This window comes from Accipiter gentilis, chromosome 30 (genome assembly GCF_929443795.1).
Source record: "Accipiter gentilis chromosome 30, bAccGen1.1, whole genome shotgun sequence".
NCBI lineage: Eukaryota > Metazoa > Chordata > Aves > Accipitriformes > Accipitridae > Astur > Astur gentilis.
The window spans coordinates 20015651-20039109 of NC_064909.1; the positions used below are offsets into that span (position 1 = coordinate 20015651).

Below are 23459 nucleotides of genomic sequence, written 5' to 3' on the forward strand. Positions count from 1 at the left end.
GGAGCAGCTGCTGCGGCATTTTGATGGCCACCATAAAGTAACTACAGGACTTGGATGTGTTGGAAAGAGCAAGGATTTCAGGTCAGCAACCTGCCTTCCAAACTTCCAAAGGAGAGGTGGATGAGTTACATTAGTAGGTGTTTCTTGGCTTGTAACTTCTGCTCTGCGTCACTCACGTTGTTGCACACATGGCTGTACCTTAGGGAATGCAATACACAAACACCAACAGGCACTCAGTTAGCATCATTTGTTTAATAAAGTCTTTTCTGTTTTTAAAAAAGTTTACAAGACGGATGTGTTCCACATGATAAACGACTAGCGGCTGATCTTTCCTTTTAATAACTTAATCCATGCAGAAAGACTGGATTGCCTAACTTGGTGTTACGTAGCAGCTGAACAATATACTAAAATATACACAGATCTACACGCTGCCGTGAAAACAGGTAGCACATGACACCATAGAGTGAGAATCGAAATACAAGCCTGCTTGGATAATTTTCAGAATTCAAGTGTAAGTTTAAGGAAAAACCCTGATTTATTTTTGAAATGGAGCTTATGTACTGATAGTGAATGTTCTGCTACAATCTGCCTACAGTCACCCTTTATTCAGCAGTCATGTGAAAACACATACACAAAAATGTTACAAGTCCTTTTAACTACTGATACTACACATTAACAACTGAATCGGATAGCATTGCTTTGGTTGTTTCAATACAGAATGATGTAGGTTTCTAATGTCTTAGTTCTGTTTTCCCATTTTCCATTCTTTCCCGAAGTCGTTGAAGAGTGGTTCTGAGGTGAATGTCTGTTGGGTCTCTCTTCGAGAATCCAGTGTAGTTTTTGTATGAGAAACTGTGGAAGGCAAACAGGAACATTACTATAAGTAGAGTCGAAATACAGTAGGATTCCTTCAAATCCCATAGAGAAAAGTATCTTTACTTATTGTCACAGCATGAAAATTAACGCTAGGCTATCAGTATATCACATTTTATAAAAGTTCAGCTCCCTAGAATTTCAAATGCTATCAGAAAGGTCAGACTGGCCAAAGCACTCTAGAAGGCCTGCAAACTCCTGCTCTCTAAAATGTTCTCATTTCAACGCACAAAACAGAAACAGTCGGGGAAAACTTGTACTCCTGTAGCGCAGCAGCAAGGCCAACAGCTGCCAAGAAACAGTACATCCTCGCTTTATTTTCTAAGAACATGTTCTCCTTCCCAATGTGCCTGCTCATTTCCAGTACTAAAACAGGAAAGTGCACTGAACATAAAGCCAAAGAGAGCAGAACTCGTCTGATTCCAGCTGCTGTACGATATGACAGTCCACTTTTGACTGCAACCCAATTAATGAACAGAACCATTTCACACCAATCTTGAAGCTGTTCTCCATGAGGCCAGGAAAAAAAAGCCTGTGGACTGGAAAGTTTCTTTGATAACTTCTCCACGTCAATCCAAATCAAATTAGCATATTTCCAGAAACCTTCAACTATTCAATGCCTTATGCAAATTCATCCATATTAGTACCACACAGATAATATGAACTTCTGTAAAACAGAAATCATTCCCCACTGTCTGACCCCCCAGGGAAATTCATGGGTTTAAAAAAAAAAAATTTATAAAAAGGCAACTTTCTGAGTAATGTGTAATACTGGGTTGTATAAATCACAAGCCAGATTGAACTCTAGGGCTGGGAAAATGAAAGAAAGGTTAGACCTTAACTTTGCAAAGCTGTTAATAATTAAACTGCATAGCCAGCTCAGGGCTTCAGTGTGCAGATGAGGGAAATAATACTTTCCTGAGAGCTTGGACAAGTTTGAAAGTTCAAAACCAGCAAGGTAGCTTTTGCAGGGGAGAAGGAAGGCAAGGAAATCTGTGCCCTGAAGACTTAAAACTGACTGGAAGAGTGTGATAAATACGTATCTACATATATAGATAATCCATGACAAAGGATTCAGGTCTGTATTTAGTCTAATTCCATTCACTCATGTCCAGGCATGTCCTGCAGGTCAAGCACCTGAAGGGAGAGAAAATCCCAGTACTCATACTGGATTCAAGCAGCAAGCCTGGCTCTCAATGCCTGGCCTAATGTTCTTATTAGATGGTGAAGATATATGAAATAGCCTGTTATCGAGTCATCCTGGGAAAGAACAAACTGAGGAGGGAGGGGTAGAAGCCATGACAGGAGTTGCAGTTCTGGCCTGTCTCCAACCTCTAAAACATTTTCCACTTCCATTGCTGGGGACTATGTGTTATTTGGGTATTACAAATGGTGGGGGCTGTTCCAGAATGACCTGCCTGCTAGGTAAAGGCAGAGGGAGAAACACAACCACGTTATCTCCGCTCTGAAGAATACAAAGCAAGATTCTGAGTGAAGTCACTACTGTGTTATAAGACCAAAATTTATATTTCCTGAGTCAACCTGGAAACAGTCGTGGCTGGGCCAGACTCACAGATACACACCTCCAGCCAAGCACACAGCTGGGAAGAGGTTTTCACCCACTTCTACCTTCTGGTGTGCCAACTGCAGACAGAAGCGAAGGTTAACCACCAGCAAGATTATCAGAATTTCACCTTTCAGCACTTCTAATGCAACTCTCTGCACAGGCTGCTTCAGTAAAGCACCCAGGGTTAGAGACGACAAAGCGGGAGGACACAGTTTTACAGAGGATTGAAAAAGCCAAACCTGAGGCCTGCTTTGGATGAGCTAAGGCTCTCTTTCTGAAGACACATCTCCTTCTGCTCCGCTGCTTGCGCTGGGGTCATCCTTGTTACGGGGGGCATTTCTTTCTCTACTTGACTCAGAGGGCACCTTGGTTCTGGTCTTCTCTTTTCTTTGTTGCTGTTTTTCAAGTTTTGTCAGCTATTCACAAAGTAAGGAGAGCGAGAAAACATTTCATGGAATAAAGTAATTTCAGAAGACTATTTCTAAAAAATAGCAACTGTGAGCATTTGTAGAAAACTTGCAACTCAGATTCACGACACCAATACATATATCAATAAAACAGAAAAGAGAAAAAAAGCAGCCCAAGGCTTAGATTTTCAGAAATTTGGAGAAGACAGTAAATTACCATCATATGCTAACATGATTACCCCCTGACTATAAAAGAGAAGTGCACACATTCAAAGGACTACCCTCAGCTTTCTAGGGTTCCTTCTCCAGACAACACAACCTGCAAATATGGAAAAGAATAAAACATAAGGACCAAAAAGGGGAGCTGGATTCCACCAAACTCTTCTGGTATGGGTCTTAAGTGGCAGTTTTGTACATATCAATCCTTTTATCTCAAGCCACGGTACCCTAGAATCACTTTGTGTTAGACTTTGGCCAGAATCAAAACCCACAAACCAACTGGCTGTTCAGAAGCCGTCCTTTAGGGTCCCTTGCCAGCAGTCAAAACCTATGCTTTGAGGATCAATACCTGTCTGACCCAGTTGCTGAATATCTGAAGCACAAAAGAAGTCAGAGAACTCTTGAAATATCTCAGGTGTTTAAGACCATCTCCCTTGTGACCACACACAAAAATGCAAGAGTCCTTAGTCCACAGAAGGCAACTTTTCTCCCTTTGTAATACAGATATTTTACATTGCTGAGACACTACTGATGGACTAATCATCTCAAACTACGTGGACATTGCTTCTTCCTCAACAGATTGACCAACATATAAAGTAATAGTTTTGAAAAAGGTCAAAATTTACACTAGGGTTGACAGCTTCTTTGACAAATTCTAGCCTGATGCAATTTAATAGTACACCACAGACATGAAATTCTAAAAATTGAATAATGACAGTGGAAAGCTAGACTGCACTGTGAAAGAAGGTTTCATGAAGGCAGAAACATCTGCCATCATGTCAGCTGTAATACTATGTCACATCACTTTTGTAATCAATTTGCTGTAGCAAAACTATGCAAACAAACTGGCACACCAAGTCCCCCACCTGAAAATGTTAGCAGTTCTCCAGGTTGGTTGTTTTGCCGAAGTTAATTTCCCACATTCAGAAATGCCTTAGTACCAACCTTCCTTGAAGTTCTACCTTCTTTAATATAGAAACGTATCCTTTGTTTTCCTTTTTCTCTGTGACCAGAGTGTACGTAGAGGTTGATTGCTGCTCTAGAGACAGCTTTTCCTTTTGCAATAGCCATGAATAACACCAGGAAGAAACGAATGACACCAGAAGAGAATTATTTTGTTAGCAGTCTGCCACAAAATCAGTGGCAGCGCTCATGTTTCTGGAAACTCAAACCACAACAAGAGCTGCAGATGTAGGTTTTAAATTTCAGCAGTGGTGTGCCAAGCTGCTACAATTTCAAATCTTAAGGGGAAAAAAAAAAAAAAAAAAAAAAAAAAATCACAACAACTTTAAGGACAGGTTACACCTTCAAACTGCTGTACGGCATTACAAATCTAGCAGTTTAATACTAATGCCACTAAGCAAATGATAGCACTGAGATAAAATTATTATCAGAGGTCTACTGCAAAAATAAATCAATGGAAATGTTGTGACAGAAGAAGGGTAGTCTTCACAATCTGTTAAGGAGATGGCAGATCATCTGACTTTTTCCTTTTCCTTTCCACATATCTATACCTTAGACTTACAATCAAAGTGGAGCTTTTTTCTCTTGAGAAGAGAACACAATCCTTCTGGCCAATGAGCAGCTCACGCAAGGAATTATACTTCATTTTGTTCCTAGAAGAAACCTGAGCAGCATGCAATAAAGTTACACCCTATGGGCCCAAAGCCTAAGGCAAGAAAAGTGCTACCAGCCCTTCATCAGTTATCCTGGTCTAACTGGCTGCCCAGGGTCTTGGAAAAATTCCCTAGCCAAGCAGTTTATCAGCTGCATGGCTTCCCCACTCGTTCTCCTTAACCACTCTTTATCACCAGTGATATAGATAACCAGCTGAGCTCCCTCTGGTTCATTTTCCTCAGCAAAACTTTCAGTGTAAAAAAATTATCCCAGAGGTTTGGGATTTTTTTCTTCAAAGTAAGCTCAAAAACAGTGCAACTGGAAGAACAGAAACATCCAACGTTGGCAACACAGCATCTAGAAAAAATGTCACCTGATGGTGCCAAGGAGAGGACTGTGGTTTATTTCTCATAACAGTGCATATGTTCACATGGGAAGGAAGAAAAACTAGGTGACAAAAACCAAATTCAGAGACAATGGGAAAAATCCATTTGCTACAGATGGAGGCCCTCACTGTACAGTCATTTACCGTAGTTTAATATCATAAAACATTTGACACCAGCTGCATCAGGACTGTGCTACTGATCACACAATTCCAAGACAATCCCCATCTCTCCCTACAATGAAAATGCAAGCTGAAGCAACGCCATACTTGGGGAACGGAAAACACCTTCAGCTACATTATATTAAAATGTTCCAACTCAAAAGTGATAGAAAAGTTAAAATACTAGATTTGGGGTTTCTCCACATTCAGCAGCAAAAACACTTTCGGCTACACAGTTATGAGAAGTTTTTTACGGCATAAACAACAGAATATTTATGTGGAATTTGTTTAATGGATTTTTCTATAATCAAGATCCTCCTGCCATTTAAAAATGTAAGTTACCTAAATGTCAGTCTTGAGAAGTTCCTCTCTCATTCAAAACACTGACATTTCCAAGGGGCATTATGTTTTTATTTACTCCTCATATCGACAAAGCGTGTGCATGCTGCTTTACTGTACTGACACAGGCACGTTCAGTAACAAACATCTGCTCCAATGCTTTCATTCTTCTTATCCCTCCCACTACAGTGTCCAGTTCCAAAATATGGTTTAAAATACAATGTAGTTTATTTCATTCTGGACAGTAATGGAACAAACGGGCCCAGAGAGATCAGTTCATCGTCTAATTAGAATATACGGATTAAACACTGAAACTGCTATGCCACTTCCCTTAGCAGAAGAAATAAAAACGCTCAGAATATTTCCAACCTGAATTCCACAATTATCCATAATGCTTTCAAAGTTCAAGGGGCTTTTTTTTGAGTTGTCACCATGTCACCTCCCCCAGCACCCTCTAAAAACTCTTCCTGCTCCATTTCTGTCTGGCTACTTCTACTAGCTACAAATTCCTATGAAAAAATACAAAGTACCTCTCCCTAACCTTCCCCAAACCAGGATATAAACATACAAAGCAGTCTGGGCATAGCTAACCTAATCTCAGCAATGATCGCAACAACTTCATCAAGGCAGCACAGAAATTCGCTACACTCTTAGCACTCACCTCTGTAATTATCCAAATGGATGCATATAAATTCAAAAGAAATTATCCAAAATTTGTTCACCAGTTAAGGCTGGAAAGTACAATCTTGTGATTTGTACTAGAACATTAGGAAAAATCTTTTTGTTTTCTGCATCACAGCCAAGAGTGAAGAGAAATACTTGATCTACCCTCACTCTACGTAGGAAATGTAGTCACTATTACTGAACTCAGAACAGAATCACCGCATGCATATAATGACCTTCTCTCATTTTATGCCCTTTTTTTTTTTTCCACATTTCTTACCCAGTTTCTAATCCGAGGCTTTATTTTGCCTTTCAAGCAAAATTTCTTGCACATCAGACGTACCAAAAAGGTGCTTTAACAGCTCAATCAAATGCCAGTCATTTTTTCTTTTTCTATTATTCCATTCACATGTCCAAATAACAAAATAATACCAAGTCTTCAGAAAAGGCCCAGCAATCACTAACTACTGCTGGTGTAAGACTCTTCTGATTTACTTCATACTTTCAATTCATTTGCTTACTATTAAATCAGACAACAATGGAACTGAACAGTTGACAACAAATTGAACTGTAGTAGCTTCCTCTGCTTACTTGGGTTTTGCAAACAGCTGGGATATTCTCTTTTTTATATACACACACACATATTATATATATACACACATATTTTTTTGTATGAGGACAACTTTTTTTTTATTAATTCTGTAAGTGATCTATTTATACCTCTCTAGCACAAGGAATAGAAAAATACCTGTGGATTAATTAATCCACAGGTATTTTTACTAATTACATTGCTAAGGAATTATAAGGATCAGATTACCAATTACAACCACAGACAATCACTCAAAAAAAGAGGTATTTCACTGTCACATCCAATGACATAAAAGAGCTATTCATCAACTATTTGTCTAATCTCTTTCTGTTAACATCACAATAAACACTGCAGGATGGTTTATTTATCTCTCCTTGCTAAAGCAGAACGCAAAAAGATAAAAAACACACCATCTCTAAGCCTTAGTTCCCATGCTACAAGCAAATCAACAGACTGTATGACAGCAAAAAAAAAAATTGCAACAGGCAGGGAAGAGAGAAAAGAATGGCAAATTTAAATTGGTTCTTCTTCATCCCACATCTTGTATGATGGGTGAGAGAAGATGGCAGACATGTCAAATAATATCCAGAAAGGATGCTTGAGAGTGTCAGAAACAGCAGTGCCTCCAACAGTGTGTGTTAAGGTCCCGATATGAGCTGGAAAAGATACTCAGTTAAAAGAGCTGCCAATTTTCAAGGAAATGGGGTTCTTTGAAATGTGGCATAGATTAAATTCTTTGTGCATTCAAAGCACGCACGACTGGATTGCTTTATCGGTGTCTGTGCTGCTGCAAGAGCTCATCCATTTCTGTGACAAACAGGAATCCCCCACATCGGGACTTGCAATGAGCTGGGAAGTGAGGGTGGCTCATGAAATGTGTGTGGACAACACACTGCAGAAAGAAGGTAAGCAAATTTACGTTACTCTTATATGTCCGGAACCCACTCAAACCATAGAAGGACTCTCTCTGTCCTCCTTTTCATAGGGTCCAGGCACAGACCCAGTAAGAAGATACTTGATGTAACCTTACCTTAGGATAAATAACAGTGCTCTAAGCACATCCTGCACAAGAAGCCTCATCTTTGCTGAGGAAGAATGAGGTTTAAGGAGGAAAGGAAGGCAATCAGCAGGCAAGACTTGAAGCAGCATCATTCACATTAAACAGGGAATTCATGCCAGGCAAAGTTTGAAAACCAGCATCCTTCCCTGTCTTCAGCCCATGTTATGGCCACCACGAAGGTGTTGTCAGACAGGAAAACCAGGCAACTGTGAGGACAAAACCCTTAAACAAGCCAATATTCCCCAAGAAAGAGATGGAAACTTGCCAAATCCAGCATGCCCTGGTGAATCCTCTTGGGTTATTTTATACCCACACATGGGACAGCAGGGGTAAAAGCTCTCTCAGTGCTCTCCATTTCAGTCAGAAACTGCACTGTGCCATCCACCTACCCTTATACCAATGATTCCCACTAGACTGCTTGAGCAAAAAAGACTGGTCACCAGTTTTTTCCTAGAGACCAAGACACCACGGGGCTCCATCTCACAGTCACAGGCAGCAAATTTGCAGAGGAGGCACGGCCTATACATCCACCCTTTCCAGACTGACCTTCTGGCTTGCTTACCTGTTTAGGGTCAACAGTGGCAGCCGGGGACTCCAGTTCTATTGTTACAGGACCATCGTTCTGGATGTGTACCTGCATGTAGGCACCAAACTTGCCATCTGAAAAGGGAAGGGACAAGACGTGCTTAGGGCTCTTGGAAGGATAACTCATACTAAAATCTTTACCAAATATGCTACTATAAAAAAAAAATACATAAAAAGACAGCCAACTATCAAACTGCAGAAAGCTACTAAGAAAAAAAACAATCTGCGTGCACCCAGCTATGCGGTCTGACATTCAGAGAGGATCAATACAGCCAAGTACAGAAACGTGCATGAAACAAGTCTACAGATAATCAAGGTGCTCACAGTTCAGGATAGGCAGGATAGTTCTCACAGGCAGGAGATGAAATTTTAAAGGCTGTAACAGCTAAGCCTAGGGATCCAGTCCAGCTAACCAGTTGATGTTTTGAAGAAATCTTATATATAGGCAAAAGATAAAAAGACCTACTCTGAAGCATTTGACATTAAATACTCTAGAGCAGGGGACATTGATGTGCAGCTCAGTCCCAATCTGCTACAGCAATTTCTACATTCCTGTTTGCGGCCTAGGCCATTCTTTGACAGTTTGGCAAAAAGGGTGGAAAAGACGACAGCGTCTACTCCATCAACCCTGCCCATGTCACAGGAATACACTTCTAAAATCAGAAATGTCTATGTCATTTGTCATCAACGGTATTTATTAGCACACCAGCTGAGGCACAGACCACATTTTGGGTAAGCATTTGAGAAGTTTCCATCACAACAGACCCATGACTTTTTTATCCTGTATAGTCTACAAAAGCCATCCCTTTGTATGCTGTCTTCATCTCACATCTCATTTTCCTTTGTGCAAACCTTCCTGCTCCATTTTTCCTAGTCCAGCTTTCTACTCCTCAAACTCACCCCACCCCTGGGCTGAGCCTACTTGGCTGCTGACTCCCACATATTCTCTTCTCCTATCCTGCACACCTGGGTAGCCTTTCTAGACCTTCCTGGTAGGGACAGCAACCAGAACAGATACTACCATATCAATACAAATGCATAGAACAGAAAAAGGTTTACTGCAGCAAGCAGACAGCAGTTATCCAAAGACTGGAACAGTCTCACTTACTAGGAAGGCAGGCCTGGAGCATGTTCAGCAACACAACCAAAACTTCTTCCAGCACCACCTTGGAGAGTGAGCAAGAACATGCTGAAAGCTGTAGGCTCAAATTTCCATGGAGCAACCACCCATTGGGAATATTTACATAAGACTTTGTATAGCTACAGAGCAGCTTTCCATGGCAACATGTGATGTCCCTGACTGAACAAAGGTCAAATCAAACTGTCCTGATTCTTCATTAATGTGTTACTAGGGTCAAATAGCTCTGGAACAGTTTTCAGTCACTCCCTGTCACATCCTGTAAGTCGGACAGAAGTCTGGTATTTGCTTAAAAGAAAAAGGAAAAAGAAAAGGCCTGTCCAACACATATAGGCCATATCACAACAGATCTACTGCCCAACAGCTTTTGCAAAGGCTGCATGCCACAAGCCACCCCATGCAAAGTTCTGGCAAAGCCAAAAACTATAGCCCTGCACAAGAGACTGCTGCCAATGGTCCAGTGGCCAAGGTGTTCCTCACCTAAACATCCCATAAGTCTTGTGTGACCCTGAAATGCTCTCCTCCTGCATGTGTCCCGTATCCCTAGGCAGTGACACCCCTCAGTCCAAAAGGTGCTCCAGAGAGCCGCTCCTATTGACTCCCCACAATGGGCATCACACCTGGACCACAGACGGGACTGAGGGTCCCCCAGAATAGCCCTGGGAAGGGCCCAGACAGGGTTTGCGATCCTCCGAGTCCAGAATTTGGGTTCCCCTGCCTGCTTCTGTGCTCCTTTGTGTGTGTGCAGACCAGTTTTGCATCACATAACCTAAGAATCCTACTACAGCAGAAGTGAAAACGTCTCCCCATCTACTCCACTGTAGGGTCGGGACCCTCTGGTGGCAGGGGACAACTGAGGCTGCGGTGGCATCAAAGAATGGCACATCAGAAGTTACTGGCACATCAACAGTTACTGCAGCTGACTTCATTGGGTAAACTGGGTAAATAGAGATACCATGAAGCTGACAGTATTTCAGGAAAGGATCAGTGTGTCCTGATGCTAGCTAACGGTGCAGAAGAAGAAAAGAAGAGCGTTACTAAATAATTACAGAAAATAACAGAAAATTTAGGAGACAAAAGTATTTACAAAGCAAGTGAAAAAAAATCAGCAAGATCTGTTCTCATTTTATAAATCTGCAGGAGCCTGAAACATGTAAAGGGTCCCACTGAGAAAAGATGTCAGAGCAATCAAAAACCTAGTGATTATCATTTTCTAGCACAGTTTTCAAACCCTTTGCCACCCATGACAGATGAGAACCTGCAGGTAAAACCCAGGTAGTTTTTCTCTAAATCTGTAGCTTATGGTTTCACTGGTGAATCACGCAGACACACATTTTCAGAGATGCCTATAAATTACTCTCGGTTGAAAAATAAAAGCTTGAAGAATGCTTGCTGCTTTTGGTTAGCTGTATCTGCACACCTGAAGTCTAGCTACCATAATGTGTAGGAGCCTCAGACTCTTACAAATACCAACTACAGCTCAGGAATCTCACTGCACAGAAAAAGGCAGTTTCTGCATCTGACAAACACAATAAAACAAGACTCTACACCTTCATGCAATGAGGGAAGGATCTACTGACATGCTTAGAAAGTGGTTATATTGCTTCTTTAGGAAGATCAAGCAGACACTACCTGAGCTGCTGCTCCTAGAAGGGTGGTTGTTGTATTGACTGTGCATATGGAAAGAGATGTGCCTATACAGTGATCACATAAACCAGTCAAAACTAATGCATCTTTCTTTAACAAAACAATAAACAAAAAATACCATCTTGAACTTTATTAGTGGGAGCACAACTTTTCAAATAACTCTCTACATATCATATCATCCCTCTGCTGTACTTTACTCACAGAAAAGGACTGCCTTTTGCACTTCCCATACATGTATGGACCTAAAAGTAAAAGTAACCTTCACAGGCCCCTTTTTTTCACAGGAGGATAAAGTGGTCAAATAAGCCCCCACCTTTACCAGCACACTCAAAGCCCTCCCATGTCACAAGCACTTTCTGTCTTGTTTCAGCATCAGAAATATTATCAAGGGACATCTTTCTGTAACAGCTCCTTCCCATTCTCCTCATACTTAAACTTCCAGTCTTTTGACCCAAGGTCACCCCAAGTCAAGGTGACTCACAGCTCAGAAAGTTTAAGATTTAGAGCTAGCAGAAACAGTACAGTACTTAAAACAGAAATGTCTGTTAATGCTGCCCTCTCCTCAGACTTTCCCGTCAAAAACAGGAAGGGTCTCAGTGCCTTGCAACCACCACAATATGAAAGGCAGTGTGGGTTTCAGTCTCAGCAACCTCATTCTCTCAAAGGATTTTAAAAGCCAAATGAGGGAGAATTTCTTTACACATTCCAAAATCCCTTTATTAGTCTTAATCCACAATGTTTTGCAGACCACCACACGCCCTCATCTTCAAGCCTTCAAACATACTGCAAAGGTGATGTTGTTGTCAGAAGCAGCTGCCACCCTCCCTTATCACAAATTGATACGTCCTGTAGTTTGAGGGACCATGGTCCCTGCACAGTATGTGCTTTCATCATGGGACACTTCTGAGGTTTTGTGCTGGTAGTTCCCTTATACAACAAAACCAAAGGGTTCTAGTGTCCATTGGTCCCCATGGCTCTTTTCAAGAAGTGGCCTCACTGTAACACAGCTTTGTTCTCTGCAGCTTCAGCGTCTGGTCTTGCCTGAATGAAAAAGAGAAAGCTAAAACCTAGTTTCACAATTTCTTCTTAAATCAATGCTTAATCCCTCCTTAGGATGAGATGCTTCTTCAGCAGAATCTCCCCCAGTGCTGGCTGCCTGCCTCAAAGACATGCTCCTCCCTTCCTTCCCTTGTCCCAGTGGCTACTGTAGTGTCAGCACATGGCAATTCATATAACCTTTCGGAGAAGGCATTTTTCATTTTTGTGTTATGGTTTCCTGAAGAGGTAAGTTGAGAGACAAGCCTGACTCCCCTAAAACAGACTGACATCTGTGGTACCACTGCATTTTGTGTTCACCTAAGAGGACACCAGTGGAACACATCACCTCCACGGCGCTCGGGCAGACAGGCTGCAAAGGAGTTGATTGTTCTGCCCTTGAATGCAACTTCTGAAACTCTGATGCAGAAAAATCCCTCTTCTGCACAGGACTGCAAAGAAACTGAAGACATCAGCTCTTCCATCTCTCTGTCCCAAAAGTCTGTCCAGACTGATTTTCATTTTCCAGTCAGAAGGAAAGGAGGAGAAAGAATCCACCCACTTTGGATGTTGCTTGTTACACCAGAAACTTTGGTTAAATTTATCACATGACCCTGTACCGTCCATGGCAGACACTAGCAACTTACCCTTAAATACTATTTCTTTTCCTGCTTTTTATACCACAATGCTCTTCAATGTGGTAAGTACCTTTCCCCACTTTAAGACTTCTTGACTGATCAAATCACCTCCCTGCAACATCCTCTGCAATAAAATAGGATCCTACAAATATAACTAAATTGACAAGTTTATTCTGCTTCGAATTCCTTTTCCCTTAGAATCTGGTATGCATGCCTTCCTCAGAGGCAAAGAAGATCTTTATCTGAGGTGAGACAGAGAAGCCACGTCTGAGATGTAAAGACTTGAAAATGAGACATAATTTACTTTCAGAATATTTTTTGGACTTATCCTAAGCCTCATGACCTGGAAACTTCACACTGGTTTTATTCAGAAGTCACTTCTAAGCTTGTCTACTTGGAAAGTTATTCCTAATTAACCCCATGCGGGTACTCTTGCTCCAGATCAGAGCACTTATTCCAAAGTGACAACACTCACGAAGGGAATTAGTCAGAGAGAATAATTCTGCTTTCAACTTGCATCAAAACTTAATCTGAATTAACCTCCTCCTTGTGGAACAGTCCTCTCATATTTACTCAAATATTGCCATTAAGGGAGTGAGATACTTCACACTCTTTGCCATGCTAATCCTTACTGCCTCAGAAGACTAAATCCACATTCAAGACAGAGAGCGAAGGCCCTGACACACAAGGAGAAGCCTTGGTAGGCCATGTTTTTGGATATTAGCTTGCACAACAGAGTATTTAGACCTGCATTCACCAGCTCTGCTCCTCAGAGTGGAGTAAGGTGTTTAAGAGTGACCGAGAAAGCACTGAAGCAAGACAAGCAAGCACTTCTGATGCAACCTTCTCTTTCCTAGACATTGGTACCTGTCTGCAGTCTTAAGACATCTGTGTTAAACTAGGAGCCACGGCTCTGAGCCTTCTCCAAGATTTTGTTTGTCAAACATCCCCCTGCTCAGCGTGTGAAAGAATGGTTTGCACTTCTCTTTGGGGAACACTTACCATTCTGAGCAATTAGATGGCAAGCTCCAGATAGACCAGATACCAGACGGAGGAGCTGCCTGCCTAGCACCTACAACAGTGGCACACATAGTATCTCAACTTCCAACAGCCAAATTAGTCAACTGAAAAAATACAGGGACTAGAAAACACAAGGCTCTTAGGCAATATGGCAATTATTCATGTCTTTGACTCAGCTACACAAATTCCACTTTAAATTATTAAATTATTCCTCTAAAACGCATTAAGCAATTTGTAAAATCAAAGGGAAGGGCACCTACAGCAATCCAGAGAATCAAACCCTAATCTCCCAATAACTACAATTGCATGTGCACGTATGTGTATGTGTAGGGGAAATACATGAGTACAGATTTTGAAGATAGAAGGTAGAGCCTCATGCTGATACCCTAAGCCTATTTTAATAGTCCAGCAGGTCCTTCAACAGTGCTCCTTCCCAGGGCCCTCCCATCACCCTTTGTGACACAGTAGCATGCAGGACAGCCCGCAGCAAGTCAGGTTTGGATTTCTTTAAGACTTTTTCAGGGCAGAATTCAGTATGTTTGCATGCCACACTAAATCACAGCCCAAGTATTACAATTTCACCAAGTTATGCTTACATTCAAGCAGTCCTGCTCACATACAGCCTGCCAGTGCATAAAGGCTCTGTGCTGTAATACACCTCAGCTCAGGGAAACTGTAAACTCTGGTAATGCAACCACAGGACTTAGCCTACTACCCATGAAACTGCCAAGCTTCAGAAACTTTGTATGCACAAAAATAAATAGATAAAACAAGCAAACAAACAAAAAAACCCTGGCAAAGAAACTGGCATAACAGAAACTTCAATCATAAAAGTCTAACAGACTTGGATGCAGCACAACATAGACTGGCACAGCCTAAAAAGTAAGCAAAATTATAAATTAACGGGTGGTTGCAATGCTGCCAGCAGTTTCAAATGCATGTGTTATCTGACACAATAGCACACGCAGTCACTCTTGGGTTTCTAAATCTGTTTTCAGCATGAAAAAAAAAAGCAGAAATGAAAGCTCTTTTTGCAGGAAGCATTGGCAAACAAGTGCCAAAATACGGGCACTTAACAACAACGGTCATTCATTTCAGATATATAACTGCTATTCACTGAAAAAAGAAGTTAAAAAAGCTGCTGTCAAAATATAAACTGATTGAAAGTATTTCAGAAACAGAGCATTTTGCAAAGCCCAAGGATAAAGATGTAGATACACAGAGATATATCAATTTTTCCACACCTCATTTAAGTGAAAGAAGAAAGTCCATACTTGCTTTTAGTTTACGAGGACACAAGGGTCTAACTCAATCAAATCTTACCAGAGCAAACTTTATTCCCATTGACTTCCCAGCAAGTTCTGTTACCAGTTTCAGAGGCACAGGAACGGGTCCTAACTTAGTCATAACTCAACAAAGACGAAGATTCAAAAAACACGTACTCTGAATTCATTAGAACAGGAGTTTTCTATGTTACAGACTGAAAGGGATGCAGGGAAGGGCTATCAGAAATGCATTCCTTACCATCAACAAATGTTGACTGGGAGAACATATCAAGCTACTGGAAAGCTAACACAAGATGCACATTTTATGTGTGCATTTCACTGCACCTCCTTGGAAAGCACTGGGATAATTACCTTCATCTACAGTCAATATGGAGATGAGCCTCTAAATCTTTCCCCGGCTATCAGTATTCTGTCCTTTTCTCCTTTTTTTTCCTCATAAGGAAAGTAAGGCTGACCATTATCTATTAATAGCCCCCATTTAAAAACTAGTCTTTTCTAGACACTTGTCTTCTGGGCAGGTGTACCAAAAATTCAAGTCTAAGTATGAAAACAGACAGAAAGAAAACTGAAAAGATTAAGGGTGGATAGACCACAAATGCAAAGGGAAGCCAGGCATTTTCTGGTAAAGACAAAACTGTTGCATACATGGCATAGAGTTGAGAAAAGAGAGTCTAAATCAAACACTGTTCTCAAGTAGCACATTACACCTCCCACTGTCATCGTTACCGTTTAACAGAATGTAAAACTAAAGTGACAGATGCAGCTACACTGTCCATCGCACGCTGGTGACGCCTCGAGTCTGACTAACCACACATGCCTCAGAAAAAATGCTCCTGGGTTAATCTAGCTACACAAAACAAAACATCCAGCCTTTAAAGGAGCCTGACTCCAGAGCTTGCTCTCATGGCTGCAGCCTCTCTGGGTTACATCGTCAGAGTCATTGCTCACGTTGGACACCCAATACCAATACAAGAACATCTACATGTCAAACTATTCCAGAGGAACGCCAGGGAATGGCTTGGCTAGAGGAACACAGGAGCGCTCACCCTGCTAGGCTGCTAGTGAAAATACCATAACATCCCCTTATCTATTGCCACGTTAAAGACAGCTCCTGTGCAACACAGACAGAAAATTGCAGAGTAAAGAAAGTAACGATCAGGGAAGAGCACATACAAACAAGGTCCACTGGTCACATCAAGAACCTTACCAACCTTTTGCCCTTACCTTTAATAAGCTCTGGTTTGTAGGCTTTTCTTAGCTGCTCTAGGAAGTTGTTATAAAAACACTCCGCCTGCTCTGTGGGCATTGCCATGTGGTAGTCGGGCTTGTTTCCTTTCAGGATGCACTGTAGAGTAAATTGGCTCACACACAACACTTCATACTCTTTATCCATGACGCTTTTGGACCAGTGCTTCCCGCTTTCATCTTCAAATACTCGCAAGTTCAAGATCTTTCGAACCCTAGGAGGAGAAAAAGATAATTCCTAAATTGTCCCAGGCAGGATGAACAGGTACAAGTTAATGCCTACCACACGGGATGAGATAAAAGGGAAGGCAGATGCATATTCGTTCTGCCTCCACATAACAAGATACCCCTTTGTCCCTTCCTTCCTAAACCATGGGAATCCCATCACATTAGGCAGAGCCATAACCAAGAAAGCCCTTACACACATATATAACATTGTCAGACTATTAATTAACATCATCATTTTACAGAGCATGCGATCAGGACAGAATAACTGGAAGTTACAGGGTGACATAAAGATGGCATAGGAAGTAAGAAAGCTTACTCTTTACTATCTGATTTTATGTGTCACAACATTATTTAATGTGCGAATAACTTTGGGAATTTTAATCCTCCCACCACACTGGGAAATCACACTCAGTATGAAATTACTATAAATAAATTATGGTTGTTTCCAAACATATATTCCTCCAGCTCTGTCACCTCCTAGCACTCTTTCCAAACCCAGCCCTACAAGCCAGATGTGGACAGCACTTTTTCATCAGGATCATAGAATCGCAGAACAGTTTGGGCTGGAAGGGACCTTTAAGGGTCATCTAGTCCAACCCCCGCGAGGCACAGTCACAAAAATCATCCTTGCCAATTTGTGCGTGTCAAAGACAAATGGAATTGCTTCCTGAATGAAGCGGATGTTCAAAAGCCTTGGAAAGCGTCAGCACACAGGCTTAAATCATCATCACTGCGGTGTTTTAATGGTAAAAATGTTTGTTGTTTGATTTACAGGATTACTAAAGTTTCCTTTAATAGGACTTGCAAGAGCTTGGTTAAGCTGATTTCTTTCATTCCTTTTTTTCAGATGCTGGCTTCCTGCCTTTCCTGCGTCAGTCATCCAAACAACCTGGTGTTGAGAGCACAGTCACTACAGATCACCCGTTTGCAATATTCCGAAGCAACTTTCACATTCACCAAGGTAGGAATGAGAAACAACAGAGCAAATGTTACACACTGAGGAGGCAAACAGTAAGGCAAGCCAATGGAACATGTCATAATAGAAACACCTTCAGCTTTGCTGCAATTCTCTACAAGTTTCACATGTTTATGTGATATCTTCGGTGGCCTTTAGTTCACATCCCCACTGTCTACTTTCTCTTCCACATCTGCTAAGGGTTGTTCTCACCTTCACTCAGATTCTTGTCTCTTCGCTGCTTGAGCCTTTCCTCTTCTTGACACGAGTTAGCTCAATTACCTGTTTCTTCTTTGCCTTCATAAGAACTGAGGTCAGACTTAGAACAATGAACAGTCCAAAGGAGACAGAGAAGCCCCCTGGAGAACTCTCTCTTGCATGTGTTTGCCGGCCAAATCACAGTATTTTGTGGCCATGGAACAGATGGCCAGAGCCAGCCCTCCAGGCTGCCAAAAATGATTCACTTTTACAGAAAAGGAACTGACAAGACTATCCAGCCTTTTGGAAGAACAAAACTTCTCACATGCAAGCTAAAATGAGAGTTTGAGGTTCCTAATACAGCCCATCCTTAAAGGATGGACTCCTCCTGGGTAAATTCATACAGTAAAAAGGACAGACATTCAAAAAAGGGAGATCAGAAAAAAACAACATGTTGATTCTTCCTTTTTGAGTCAGTTCTTCATAAAAAACACACAGACAAGGAATGGCAACAGATTTTTCTCAATGGAACATAAAAAGAAAACTCTAATTAAGAAAACTGTATTTAGGGTAAAATCTGAAGAGGAACTAAAAGGCAAACCCAAGTTTCCCAACAGGAGTGCCCCGTTTGTTTGGCTACTGCACCGGTATCACTGATTCAGTGTCAGAAACGCACAAATAAAAGAGTACAAGGCAAAAGGAAATATGTGACTTACATGTGCTCCAGCTCTCTTTGCGTATCTTCCAAAGAAATGCCCAGCAGCACGCAGAGGCCTCGTCCTATTGAACTTATTTGTTCACCACCCACTGGGGAAGAGGGGGGAAAAGAAAATTAAGGCTAAATGCACTGTCTTGTTTTATGACACAGGTGAGTACTGATTTCAGCTGGCAACTGTACAGCCACCAAAGAAAACATCATTCTAAACCCTTCTTCTCTGTCTTAAGTTTGTTAAAGAGTAAAGATCATATAGAAGCCCTCTTGCAAAAGTTTTCCCAATAGCATGTCTTATTTGTGAGGGACTAGCTCAAGATGCCTACTCCAGCATTTAAAAACACTGTACAAAGATTCTTTACTACAACTGATCAGCAGTGCTAACCAAAGAGGTGGCAGAACTCTCTCCAATCCTTGTAAAAATTATCCACGTAGCTGGTGTCAATAAGTGTACTCAATTTCTTTAGTCCACCACACCTACTTTGCATTAGTTGTGAAAAGGTGATTTCTATTTGATATAGTCCTCATGGATTTTTTGAAACAAGACCTGCAAATTCTACCCTCCTAGCTGGCAACACCACCTCTTTAATGACATCTACAATAAAACACAAACCATCACAGATCCACTGTGTTTTCCTAAGAAATGTTTTAAATTATCTTAATTTATCTTAATTTAAATTATCTTAACATGCTTGAGCCTGAGATGACTGGAGTTAGATTTAAATGAGATCTTAAAATCGAGATAAGCACCAGCTACCCAGCTGTTAAAACTATATCCAGGCTTATGCAACTGGGAAAAAAAGCCCCAAACATTCTGTAAAACAAAAGGAGAGCAGGCTCCCAGCAAAAGCTGAAAGCTTGCTCTGTGCACCAGTGGCCAGAGCTGGACTATTCCCAATGGGCAGAAGGAAACCAGAGGAGAAAACTCCCAAAACCTCTTCTTTTCCATCCGATGTGGGTATGAGCCTTCCAGCTCCGAAATCTATCCTTCCACTAAGCACAGCACTATCTCCCTCACAGAGGGACATCTCAAACTCTTTTAACAGCCAGAAACAACAGTTTAAATTCTACCCAGAAATGTGGCAATAAGTCAGCCACAATCCCAGTGCTGACAGGGTCTGACCAGTATTGTGCCCTCAGTGCACAAAAGCTGTGCTCCTTCCTTATTCACAGGCATGCTCTTCCTTCCGTTGCTTACGGACCATCCACACACAAGCAGAACTATTTCTTTAACGTGCAGGCTATCCTACTGCACACCACCTTGCCCCTGGGCACCACAGCAGGCACACTTACTGCCTCATATGCAAACTTCTTGGGAATTTTAAGCATTTTGAACACCAAAGGTCCAACTGGTGCAACAGCCAGGACATACCGCCAGGACACACCATTCCTACCAGCAGCTAAGCACGCACCAGGGCCATCACTGGCTTCCTTGACCCGCACAAGCAATGCATGGTGGCGACTGGGACAGCACTGCCAACACACGCAAGCAATGCAAAAAGGTGAGTCAGGCTGCACTGCCAACACGCTTGCAATGCAAGGAGGTGACTGCAATTGTAGTGCCGACACATGCAAGCCATAGGAGAAGGCAACAGGGATGTCACTGTCACCACACACAAGCCATGCAAGGAGGTGACTGTGACTGGAGCGGCAGCACATGCAAGCCATGCAAGGAGGCGACTGCAACTGCGCTGCCAACGCACGCGAGCAACGCATGGAGGCAGCTGTGATTATAGTGCTGACGCATTCAAGCCATGGGAAAAGGTGATTGAAACTGCACTGCTGACACACACAAGCAATACAAAGAGGCAACGGTGCCAGCACGTGCAAGCCATGCGAGGAGGCGAGAGGAACAGCTCCATTGACACACACAAGCAACGTGCAACAGTAATCGGGACAGCCCTGCCAACACAAGCAAGCAATGCAAAGACATTACTGTGGTTATAGTGCCAACGCATGCAAGCCATGCAAGGAGGCGACTCTTATTATAGAGACCACACTCGCAAACCATGGGCAAAGGCAACAGGGATGGCACTGCCAACGCGTATCAGCAATACAAAGAGACGACTGCGACTGTAGTGCCAACACATGCTAACACTGCAAGGAGGCAACTGCAACTGCGCTGCCAACGCACGACAGCAATGCGAGGAAGCAAGTCTGATTATAGTGCCAACACATGCAAACCACGTCCCTGGCAACTGGGACGGCGCTGCTGACACATGGAAGCAAATGCGAGGAGGCAACTCTTATTACAGTGCCCCGACACATGCAAGCCATAGGAGAAGGTGATCACGACTGCACTGCCAATACCTGCAAGCGATGCAAGATGACAGCACACGCAAGCCACGGGAGGATGCGATTGGGATGGCGCTGCCAACACACGCAAAAGAGCGCCCGGCATTAATCGGGACAGCCCCGCCGAACACAAACCAGCAACGTGAGCTGACTGCGCTTGCCGTGTCGAAGCACGCAACCCACTCCAGGAGGCAACTGGCCTGCCAACCCCCGCAAGCCACGCGAGAAGGCAACTCTCATTACACACACGCCAAACCACGGGAGAAGGCGAGAGGGCCGGCACCAAGAAGCAAGCAAAAGACCCACGCCAAACCCACGCTAGGGGGACGACGGGGGAGGGGAAGAAGGTCCACCCACGCACGCCAGCCGTGGGTGAAAGCGAAGGGGACGGTGCTGCCCACACACACAGAAGGAAGGCGAGGAGGGGAAGGCGCTGAGGGGCCGTTGCAGGCCGCGGCGGGGAAGGGGGAGGCGGGGAAGGGCGGGCGGAGCGTACGCTCCGCCCGCCCTCCCCCCCCCCCCCTCCCCGCCTCCCCCCCGGTCCCGGTGACCCTCCCGGTGGCGGCACACTGACCTGTGACACTGGCCTGGGCCACCCGCTGAACGATGGCCTTCATGGTGGCGCGGCCGCGTAGCGCAGGCCCGGCGCCGGTTACCGGAGTGGGGAAAGGCGACGGCGCTAGGCAACGGTGGCCGCTCCCTGCCGGACCGCGCTGCTTACAGCGCCCCCTGGCGGCTCGGAGGTGCTGCCGCAGCCAACCGTGAGAGCCGCTATAGGTCTGTAGGGTATATACGTGTATATATAGGGTGTATGAGGGGTATGGCATAGGCATAAGCGGTGCCTGTAGGGGTTTCAACCTACAGGAAGCCTCTGTAGAAAAGGGAGGGGTCGACAAACGTTTTGCATGCCGACGGTCTTCCTTTCTCCAAAGGGAGTTGATGCCTATAGGGTCTTTAGCAGGGGGGTGCCTATAGAAAGGAGTAAATGCAGGTAACCGGGGTGGCATCCTCTATGGGTACAGCTATAGGGGTACAGGAGGGTGCTCATAGAAATTAGTGGCTGGGATAAGCCTTCTGGAAAAGGAAGAGGTGGCTGTAGGGACCAGAAGAGCCCATATAGAAAGGCGGGTCTGTAGGCACATAGGCTGGGCCTCGTGGTATAAAAGCTCCTATAGAAGCTGGGGGGTGTGGGCAGAGGGGCTGGAGACAACAAGGTGGTGTCTGCAAGGAGACCTTACAGAAACCACAGCAGGGCAGTGGGTGTCCTAGAAAACGCTATAGGGACAGCAGACAGCTCCTATAGAAACAGGGAGGTGTCTGCAGGGGCAGGGAGAAGCCCCTACGGAAAGGAAGGTCTGCTTGTGCAGGGTCTCGGGTCAGCTTCCTCTAAAGGGAGGCTGTATCTATAGGGACTGGGGGAAGCCCCCCGTAGATAGTAGAGGCTGGGACAGCCTTCTAGAAGCGTAAGTGGTGGCTGCAGGGAGCCCCTATAGCAACGAGGGTCAGCAGTGAGAGAAGATGGGGGGAAAACGCCTATAGAAAACAGTGGCCAGAAGCAGCATGCTGTGACAGGAGGTGATGTCCATAAGGACCAGGTAAAACCCTATGGAACAGAAGTTAGTTACAGCCACAGCAGCTGGGGGGCAGTACCCTACAAGGGGAGGGAGCATGTGTAAGGATCAGGGAAACCCCTATAGAAACAAAGGCCTGGTAGAGGGCCTGGAGCAGAAAAAGTTTTCAGCTTACAGTAGTTTCTCTGCACTTGCAGTTCCTCTCTTGTAAGCTTTTATTTGAAGGACGATTAACAACTCTCATATCCCAAATGTTCCTTCCCATTTACTAATCGTTCTTAAGTACCCGTTTCAAAGCTGACCAGTTGAGGAGCCATTCCGGGTACATCCCGATCACCTAGGTATGTCCTGCACACCAGCTGGGAAATGAACTTCACGAAAATAACCGCAACAGCCACCTGGTCAGAGCGTTGGACCCAAGACACCAGGCAGCGCGCAGATTCGTTAACATCTCACAACACGCCTCGTTGAACCCAGTTCATGTTTAGTAATTTCAATACACGTGCAAAGAACAGCAGTGATCCGAGCAGATGAGAAGATCTGCAAGTTCTGCGAAGTTGTGTCAGAGATGGAGCTGTCGTTTCAGCAATGGAAGAGAAAGTTTTCCACCGACGGTCTGGTGCCAGGCTCCAGGATGACTTTCTTGGAGAAGCCAGCTCCAGCACCAAGTTCTGAGCTTCCAGAACATTCAATTTTCAGAAGGAGGGCTGTCATTAGGATCAAAGAATGATTTCACACGCCTGAGCAGTCGAGTAACAGGAGGTTGAACTTCCTTGTATGTTATTATTGTTGTCACTTTAAATCCTAAAATTGTTTCTGTAGTGTATACTTCCTTGTGGGTTGCTTGGTTTGCCTGAGGATCACTTTCATTCTCTAAGGAACAGGGAGGGTAAGGGGGGAGAAGAAAAAAGAGCATAGCAATAAAAATGTTTTATCCCTTCATCATGGCAAAACAGCACCTGCATAGGCATTCGGTCTTCTTTTTGCTTTTTCTTAAACACTGAGAAACAGATAGCGAAGATCTGGTG

The 23459-nt window shown here is 43.5% G+C and overlaps 1 protein-coding gene across 1 annotated transcript; it reads right to left on the reverse strand.

The window, feature by feature from the left end:
* Positions 1 to 236: 236 nt before the first annotated feature.
* Positions 237 to 21555, reverse strand: DTD1 (D-aminoacyl-tRNA deacylase 1). The gene is made up of 6 exons (XM_049833422.1): positions 21435 to 21555; positions 18570 to 18660; positions 16452 to 16687; positions 8441 to 8538; positions 2680 to 2856; positions 237 to 852 (listed from the first exon to the last, which is right to left on the reverse strand). The coding sequence occupies exons 1-5, from the start codon at positions 21475 to 21477 to the stop codon at positions 2701 to 2703; spliced, it is 624 nt and encodes a 207-aa protein (XP_049689379.1). The 5' UTR covers positions 21478 to 21555; the 3' UTR covers positions 237 to 852; positions 2680 to 2700.
* Positions 21556 to 23459: the final 1904 nt, after the last annotated feature.